The 9,155-nt window shown below is 48.1% G+C and overlaps 2 protein-coding genes across 2 annotated transcripts; both read left to right on the top strand.

The window, feature by feature from the left end:
* Positions 1-320: 320 nt before the first annotated feature.
* On the top strand, positions 321-5,297 carry LOC108803562 (galactoside 3(4)-L-fucosyltransferase-like; the record flags this gene model as incomplete). Its single annotated transcript, XM_018575393.1, has 2 exons — positions 321-387; positions 4,096-5,297. Coding segments are annotated over 2 exons (1,269 nt in total), but the record flags the coding sequence as incomplete, so codon positions are not given.
* Positions 5,298-7,854: 2,557 nt separating this feature from the next.
* On the top strand, positions 7,855-8,850 carry LOC108803561 (alpha-(1,3)-fucosyltransferase 5-like). The gene has a single exon (XM_018575392.1). It carries the CDS (start codon positions 7,855-7,857, stop codon positions 8,848-8,850), a length of 996 nt encoding a protein of 331 aa, XP_018430894.1.
* The last annotated feature ends 305 nt before the right edge of the window (positions 8,851-9,155 follow it).

The following is a 9,155-nucleotide window of genomic DNA, read 5'->3' as shown; positions in this document are numbered from 1 at the left end:
CCTGAACTCTGAGCAACAACGTATCTTATTTGTGTATCACTCAGCTGCAGGTCCTCCAATCATCTCTGACACCGTCCTTCCTTCTGGACGGGGGCTATGTCTGTTCCCCTTGGTCCCTGTGTGTTGTAGAGTAGTCACCGCTCCAAGCTCTTGTCAGAGATGATTGGAGGATCTCCAGCCGAGCGATACAAATAAGATACATTGTTGCTCAGAGTTCGGGGACTGGGAGGGATTTGTAGGATGTAACTTCGGAGTTTATTATTGTCTTTGTGTATATAGATGAGATTGTTTTTGGTCTTGTGGAAGTTTTTGTATTGCAGTCTGCATCTCCGCTGGGGAGGTTCACCCCTCTAGTGCCTCCGGTGACCATTGTCTCCGGCGGAGAAAGTAAGTAGAAATCTAAAATGTTAGAGTAGTCACCAGAGCAGGAAGTGAAGGGGAAGCTTCTGATGAGGACATAGAGGGGAAAATACCTGAATGATCGTGCTACAGCAATGCCGGCGGTCCAGAGCGGTGCGATTGCAAAAAATGGTGCATGAATGGCGGCACCTGATAGGTTTACAGAGGCGTCATTGAACACAATAGTACATTACATCTCCGCGACGTCCTGCTTTCCATGCCCCTGACTAAGTCATTAAGAGACGTAATGCGCATTGGGCGGAGGTCGGTAGCGGCCATCAGTGTATTACACGGTGTTCGGGGATCTGAGGAGAGAGGGGGTCCCTTTTTGTTTTGAACATTGCGGCCGGATATTTATTAACGATCTTTGCTGGATTTGTGCTTTTAATTGCGAGTATCATTTTAAATAAAAGTTCTTTGAGATTTTATGGGGTGCGCTATGATATGTTCTCAACTTCTTGCCTGAGTACACCGGGAACAACAGGAGCCTGACAGGAGCCGTATCAGGCATTCGGCGGCACAATCCCCCGCCCCCGCCTCAGGGCACAGAGGGACCTGCTGTGGTGGGACCTCGATTCGGGGGGGGTCCAATTGGAGGGTTCTGGAGAGGGAGTTATCCTAGAGAAAGGTGGAGGAACGTTTGACAAGTGTGTGTTTCCAGAAGAAACACAGAGCAGGGAGCGGGGAAAACTCCCCGACTGTTGATTTGCTCTGTATGACACCTCATAGTCTACTCTACAGAGACTCACCCGGCCGAATGTCTCAGTCGTTTTGCACTTATTGAGGTTTGAGGGTCCGTTCACACCAGATGCAGTGCGTTCCGGTCTGATTCGGTCTGATTCTGGCCGGAACGCACTGCATCGCAGTGTGGTGGCGTGGGGGGCCATTGAAGTGAATGGCACCATAGCCACGCCCTCCGGCTGCAATGCGATCGCCCGCACGGGATTGCAAGGCACATTGTGCCCTTCGGTCCGTCCGGTGCCATCAAAATAGTGCTTGCAGCATTTGGATCGCACCGCACCTGACTGCAGGCATAATGTGCCTTGCAATCCCGTGTAGACAATCGCATTGCGGCCAGCGATCGCCACAGCGGTAGTGCACCATCCCTGGTCCTGCCCCATTCATATCTTTATCTTTAGGTGCAATTAGGGATTCCTGCATCAGAAACTTGCATTTTCCTGCAGCAGGAATCCCTAATCTGGTGTTTACAAGCGGCTGCTCTCACCCATACAAGTTAACGATCAGGTGACAGCAGTTGCATGTAAAGATACACTATATGATTACATTCGGTTAGGAATCAATCACTCTCCCTGGACGTGATGCTTGTGCATCCAGGGAAGAGTGTGTTCTCATCACTACATGCGGTGTGCAGGCGTTTACATGCAGAGGCTGTAACCTGATCGTTAACTTGTATGGGTGTCAGCAGCCGCTTGTAAACGCCAGATTAGGGATTCCTGTATTGGGGTCCGTAGTACCAATCTGTGTATAGTTACATTTTAACACACACCCTCTTTTATTTGTTATACATTTTTTTCTAATTATTTGTACATTTCTTTAATCTTACTATTTTTTTACTTTTTATCATTTTAATATTTTTTTTACTTATTTTTTCGTAAATTTTTATTTAATAACTTTTTTTATGAATTTTTTTTTTCCCACTTAGCTAGCTCCTGTGTGATAGCATTTGGAGGTGACAGGTTCAATAAAGAGAACCTGTCACCTCCAATACAGGAGTTCTAGCAGCATAGCACTGTGCTAGAACTCCTGTGACAGCTGAGAGGAAGGGCCGCGAGTGCAGCTCTCCCCTCACTGTCTACTCGACCCGGCGTGCATGGTAGCTACATCCTTTAAATTTAAATGCTGTGTTCGGGTTTCATGGCAGCAGAAACCCGGACACAAGATGTCAGGCAGACAGGGGCAACCACAATTAACATAGGGGCTACTGCCCACCCCCTCCCCCCCCACTGAAAATAGTCTCAACTGTGATATTTACATATGAATGGGTGGCACTATTTACGTATGAATAAGCCACATTCTCCCCAAAACATGTCCGTGCCTCGCTAGAGTGTTCGGGTTTCACATGAAAAAAAGGTGGCAACCCTACGCTGGCGCCGACCTGCCTATATGGTAGCGCCGGGCCTGGCTGTGAGCTTCTCAAAGAACATGGGTCATGTGGGGCTGGTTAGCAATAAATAGTCAGAGAGAGAGTTTGGGGGTTCTCCAGAAGTGCACCATCACTTGTTTTGATGCCTAAAGTATATGTTGGAGCAGTTGGGATTGGAAATAACCCTCCAGTTTTGTATCCAGTCAGGCTACGTAGGGGGTCTTCATGGGGGTGCGGAGCACATGGCTTCCATTTGGCAACACCGAATGCAGTTCGAGGGCCTCTACGAGTTCTTACTTCTTATAGAAAAGCCTCGGCCTGTGCTTGTCTCTAGTATATTTGGGCCTAGCCTTGCTACTCCTAAGTGTCCTGCTGCTGGATAATTTTACTCTGCTGTGTCATCTGCAGTCTCCTAATTCTTGTAGTGAAACCCCGTCAGCTCCTTCTATAGTATGTTTCAGAAACTGGAGTCTGAGAACCCTTAGCGACTGAAACCCGGACAGCATCCCTTCTACCCGGAAGTCCTAAGAATCCAAAAAATGTATCAACTTTCCAGCCCAACCAACCAAATGAAGTCAGCAATGGTTGGCTGGGCTGATACATATTCATAAGTCGCAGTGTTTCCTCTGACCAGCACTTGAAACTCATGCTTCATTCACAGCGCCGGCACTGCAGCCAATCGGGATACAGCTTTCCACATTGGCACCGTGGCCTTTAATTGAGAAGCAATATGTGGCTCAGTCTGCGAACAATGCATTGCAATTGAGCTAGTCGAGCCCCCCTGGTGCAGTAACCTCGCCTATCTTATGTGACTGCCTCCAGCCAGGGCCGGATTTACTCTTCTCTGCTGCCCCATGGCCAGGTTCCTCAACGCACCCCCCTACCTGACAACCCCGCCAACCCCAGCCTGGGAGAATGGGAGACCTGCAGGCTGCATACAATGTCGCCAAGATCACTTATACAAAACAAGCGGCCGCTTCCCTGCTGTACAGTTAGCTCTGCTTGGCCAAAGCCGGGATAAATGTAGAATACAACTACCCACCCCCAGCATCAGGAGATATCAGTTCCACACCCCTGCTGCCCCTCAACTCCTACTCCCCGTTGCCCCAAGGCCGGCCTTGGTTGGCCTTGTGGGAAATCCAGCCCTGCCTCCAGCCCTATGTGACCCCAGCTGCTGGTGTTTGCTCTACTGTCCCTCTTGTGCCCCAGTGTCTCCAGAGCATTCCTGTGTCATCTAGTGACTCCAAGTGCACCCCAGTCACTCTGTTGCCACCTGTACACCCTAGTAAGTCCACTGTGCCCTCTGCACCCCAGTGTCTCCAGTGTGCCCAGAGCATCCTGTCATCGGATGACTCAAAGTACGTCTTTGCACCTCCATGGCAACTCTGTCCCCACACTACATTTCTGCATCATCTGGATAATCCTCCTGGATACTGACCCCTGTCCGTGACACATGGCGGGATCACCAGAGATTAGTTTTGAAAGCTTAAATGGGATTGTATTATGTAAAAATGATGTATAAGGAAACATTTCAAGATGTTGCCATAAATGTACTTCACAAGTCACCAGTTTATGTTCCTCTTATTTCCCAGGCGCGGGAACATCACAGACGACCCTCTTAGTGGTCAGATACAAGGACCGGCTCCACTTCCATATGGATTATCAAAAAAAAAACTCAAAACGGACTTTGGTCTTCTTCAGCATCTTATTACTGGGAAGTATCTCCTACTTTGCATTTGCCTATTTTCAGATGGAAAGACAATCAGCCAAAATAAATGTTGAAATAAAATACAAGCCAATGGCAGCGTCACACACCGTGACAAATCACTCAGGGAAGTCAAGCCAATTGGCTGTGCCAAAGTGTCCGAGGCCACCTCAGGCACTGGGGACCTCCGATGAGCCTCTGCTGACCATCTTACTTTGGACGTGGCCATTAGGATACCAGTTTCCTCTAAATAGATGTCCAAACTCTGAAAGCTCCGGCTGTTTCTACACTGTGAACCGCAGCGCGTACTCTATGGCAGACGCTGTTGTCATCAGTCATAGGGATGTACAAAAGTCAGAAGAGCTTTTACCTCCAGCACTGAGGCCACCTCACCAATACTGGATCTGGTTTAACATGGAGTCTCCAACCAACACCCCAAATTTAGCCTTCATGGAAAACAAAATTAACCTCACAATGTCTTACCGTCTCGATTCAGACATTTATACTCCAATGGGATGGCTAGAAAAAGTCGATGGAAAAGAAAATTTTACTATCCCCAAAAAGTCAAAGCTGGTGGCATGGACAGTAAGCAACTGGAAGCCGAAGTACAGACGAACCAAATATTACGAGGAGTTAAAGAAATACATTCCAGTGGACGTCTATGGAAAATATGGTTTGCCACTGCCACAAAATGAGACATTGCAAACTCTGGCCACGTATAAGTTCTACCTCGCCTTCGAGAATTCCATACATGAGGATTACATCACGGAGAAGTTCTGGAGAAGTTCACTAATAGCGGGAACTGTGCCCATCGTCATGGGTCCTCCACGTAAGAACTACGAGCGCTTCGTTCCACCCGACGCTTTCATTCACGTTGATGACTTTTCGTCTCCCCAGGAACTGGCTGAACATCTTCTGAGTCTGGATAAAGATGAGGAAAGATACCGACAGTATTTTAACTGGAGGGCCAAATATCAGCCGACAAGATTTCCTACCAATTTTCAGTCAGCGTACTGCCAAATATGCAAAGTATTGAAAAGGACTCCTCCTTATAGGACCATACCGAGCATTGCTGAATGGTTCAAGTGAACTTATTGCATCCATGTCTATCCAAAAATCAAGGCTGTAAGGCCACTAGATGGAGCCGAGGAGCACAGGAATTTTCTATACTCCTTGGCTTCATCTAGTGGCCATAGAGTGCTGCGAATCTCATATAAATCAGCCCCCAAAAGTTGTCACTAATAATCACATGAACGTAAGTGGCCATTTACTGTCAGCTAATGTGTCACTTAAATTGAGTCTAAAGGAATTTATTTTCAATAGAGTATTGAGGGATTAGGTAGGTGAGGTAGCGCAGGACATGTTCAGAGGGAGGTAGTCCATGATTTTGCTGGGATGCTCCACACAACGACTAAAGAACCAAACACAGAATCCAACCCCCACAGGATACAGCTACAACATTATGGAAATCTCTAGAGAAGGAGGAGCCTTAAAGGAGAACTATGAGGGGGAGGGGCTTTTCACTCACCTCATAGTTCTAGCCGACCTGTGACAATGAGACTGTCACAGGTCGGCACATTAGATCGGGAGGTGAGCGAACACATACCGGGTTCGCTCACCTCTCGATCCTGTCACTGCAGAGAGCCGTGACAGGGGGAGGGGCTGGATTCCCCTCTCCGATCCGCCAGCACTGACTGGCAGAACGGACGGGGGAGGGGGCGGCGGGTACAGCTGGCTCTGCCTCTAGATAGGCAGAGCCGGCTGTCAGTCACGCTGCTGGGCGGATCTAGACATCGATGTCGGGATCCGCTCCGGCTGCGGCGTCTCAGTATATAGGGAGTTGTAGCTCGCGGTATACTGTTGCCTATATGGTAGCGCCGGGCCTGGCTGTGAGCTTCTCAAAGAACATGGGTCATGTGGGGCTGGTTAGCAATAAATAGTCAGAGAGAGAGTTTGGGGGTTCTCCAGAAGTGCACCATCACTTGTTTTGATGCCTAAAGTATATGTTGGAGCAGTTGGGATTGGAAATAACCCTCCAGTTTTGTATCCAGTCAGGCTACGTAGGGGGTCTTCATGGGGGTGCGGAGCACATGGCTTCCATTTGGCAACACCGAATGCAGTTCGAGGGCCTCTACGAGTTCTTACTTCTTATAGAAAAGCCTCGGCCTGTGCTTGTCTCTAGTATATTTGGGCCTAGCCTTGCTACTCCTAAGTGTCCTGCTGCTGGATAATTTTACTCTGCTGTGTCATCTGCAGTCTCCTAATTCTTGTAGTGAAACCCCGTCAGCTCCTTCTATAGTATGTTTCAGAAACTGGAGTCTGAGAACCCTTAGCGACTGAAACCCGGACAGCATCCCTTCTACCCGGAAGTCCTAAGAATCCAAAAAATGTATCAACTTTCCAGCCCAACCAACCAAATGAAGTCAGCAATGGTTGGCTGGGCTGATACATATTCATAAGTCGCAGTGTTTCCTCTGACCAGCACTTGAAACTCATGCTTCATTCACAGCGCCGGCACTGCAGCCAATCGGGATACAGCTTTCCACATTGGCACCGTGGCCTTTAATTGAGAAGCAATATGTGGCTCAGTCTGCGAACAATGCATTGCAATTGAGCTAGTCGAGCCCCCCTGGTGCAGTAACCTCGCCTATCTTATGTGACTGCCTCCAGCCAGGGCCGGATTTACTCTTCTCTGCTGCCCCATGGCCAGGTTCCTCAACGCACCCCCCTACCTGACAACCCCGCCAACCCCAGCCTGGGAGAATGGGAGACCTGCAGGCTGCATACAATGTCGCCAAGATCACTTATACAAAACAAGCGGCCGCTTCCCTGCTGTACAGTTAGCTCTGCTTGGCCAAAGCCGGGATAAATGTAGAATACAACTACCCACCCCCAGCATCAGGAGATATCAGTTCCACACCCCTGCTGCCCCTCAACTCCTACTCCCCGTTGCCCCAAGGCCGGCCTTGGTTGGCCTTGTGGGAAATCCAGCCCTGCCTCCAGCCCTATGTGACCCCAGCTGCTGGTGTTTGCTCTACTGTCCCTCTTGTGCCCCAGTGTCTCCAGAGCATTCCTGTGTCATCTAGTGACTCCAAGTGCACCCCAGTCACTCTGTTGCCACCTGTACACCCTAGTAAGTCCACTGTGCCCTCTGCACCCCAGTGTCTCCAGTGTGCCCAGAGCATCCTGTCATCGGATGACTCAAAGTACGTCTTTGCACCTCCATGGCAACTCTGTCCCCACACTACATTTCTGCATCATCTGGATAATCCTCCTGGATACTGACCCCTGTCCGTGACACATGGCGGGATCACCAGAGATTAGTTTTGAAAGCTTAAATGGGATTGTATTATGTAAAAATGATGTATAAGGAAACATTTCAAGATGTTGCCATAAATGTACTTCACAAGTCACCAGTTTATGTTCCTCTTATTTCCCAGGCGCGGGAACATCACAGACGACCCTCTTAGTGGTCAGATACAAGGACCGGCTCCACTTCCATATGGATTATCAAAAAAAAAACTCAAAACGGACTTTGGTCTTCTTCAGCATCTTATTACTGGGAAGTATCTCCTACTTTGCATTTGCCTATTTTCAGATGGAAAGACAATCAGCCAAAATAAATGTTGAAATAAAATACAAGCCAATGGCAGCGTCACACACCGTGACAAATCACTCAGGGAAGTCAAGCCAATTGGCTGTGCCAAAGTGTCCGAGGCCACCTCAGGCACTGGGGACCTCCGATGAGCCTCTGCTGACCATCTTACTTTGGACGTGGCCATTAGGATACCAGTTTCCTCTAAATAGATGTCCAAACTCTGAAAGCTCCGGCTGTTTCTACACTGTGAACCGCAGCGCGTACTCTATGGCAGACGCTGTTGTCATCAGTCATAGGAATGTACAACAGTCAGAAGAGCTTTTACCTCCAGCACTGAGGCCACCTCACCAATACTGGATCTGGTTTAACATGGAGTCTCCAACCAACACCCCAAATTTAGCCTTCATGGAAAACAAAATTAACCTCACAATGTCTTACCGTCTCGATTCAGACATTTATACTCCAATGGGATGGCTAGAAAAAGTCGATGGAAAAGAAAATTTTACTATCCCCAAAAAGTCAAAGCTGGTGGCATGGACAGTAAGCAACTGGAAGCCGAAGTACAGACGGACCAAATATTGCGAGGAGTTAAAGAAATACATTCCAGTGGACGTCTATGGAAAATATGGTTTGCCACTGCCACAAAATGAGACATTGCAAACTCTGGCCACGTATAAGTTCTACCTCGCCTTCGAGAATTCCATACATGAGGATTACATCACGGAGAAGTTCTGGAGAAGTTCACTAATAGCGGGAACTGTGCCCATCGTCATGGGTCCTCCACGTAAGAACTACGAGCGCTTCGTTCCACCCGACGCTTTCATTCACGTTGATGACTTTTCGTCTCCCCAGGAACTGGCTGAACATCTTCTGAAACTGGATAAAGATGAGGAAAGATACCGACAGTATTTTAACTGGAGGGCCAAATATCAGCCGACAAGATTTCCTACCAATTTTCAGTCAGCGTACTGCCAAATATGCAAAGTATTGAAAAGGACTCCTCCTTATAGGACCATACCGAGCATTGCTGAATGGTTCAAGTGAACTTATTGCATCCATGTCTATCCAAAAATCAAGGCTGTAAGGCCACTAGATGGAGCCGAGGAGCACAGGAATTTTCTATACTCCTTGGCTTCATCTAGTGGCCATAGAGTGCTGCGAATCTCATATAAATCAGCCCCCAAAAGTTGTCACTAATAATCACATGAACGTAAGTGGCCATTTACTGTCAGCTAATGTGTCACTTAAATTGAGTCTAAAGGAATTTATTTTCAATAGAGTATTGAGGGATTAGGTAGGTGAGGTAGCGCAGGACATGTTCAGAGGGAGGTAGTCCATGATTTTGCTGG

The sequence above is a fragment of the Nanorana parkeri genome, unplaced genomic scaffold (genome assembly GCF_000935625.1).
Source record: "Nanorana parkeri isolate BGI_ZX_2015 unplaced genomic scaffold, ASM93562v1 scaffold3871, whole genome shotgun sequence".
NCBI classification, from domain to species: domain Eukaryota; kingdom Metazoa; phylum Chordata; class Amphibia; order Anura; family Dicroglossidae; genus Nanorana; species Nanorana parkeri.
The sequence above is the reverse complement of the archived record's forward strand: the minus strand, read 5'-3'. Positions and strand labels throughout refer to the sequence as shown.

Excerpts from the sequence above, each read along its gene's own strand:
- LOC108803561 (XM_018575392.1), top strand. The coding sequence starts at position 7,855 with ATGGCAGCGTCACACACCGTGACAAATCACTCAGGGAAGTCAAGCCAA.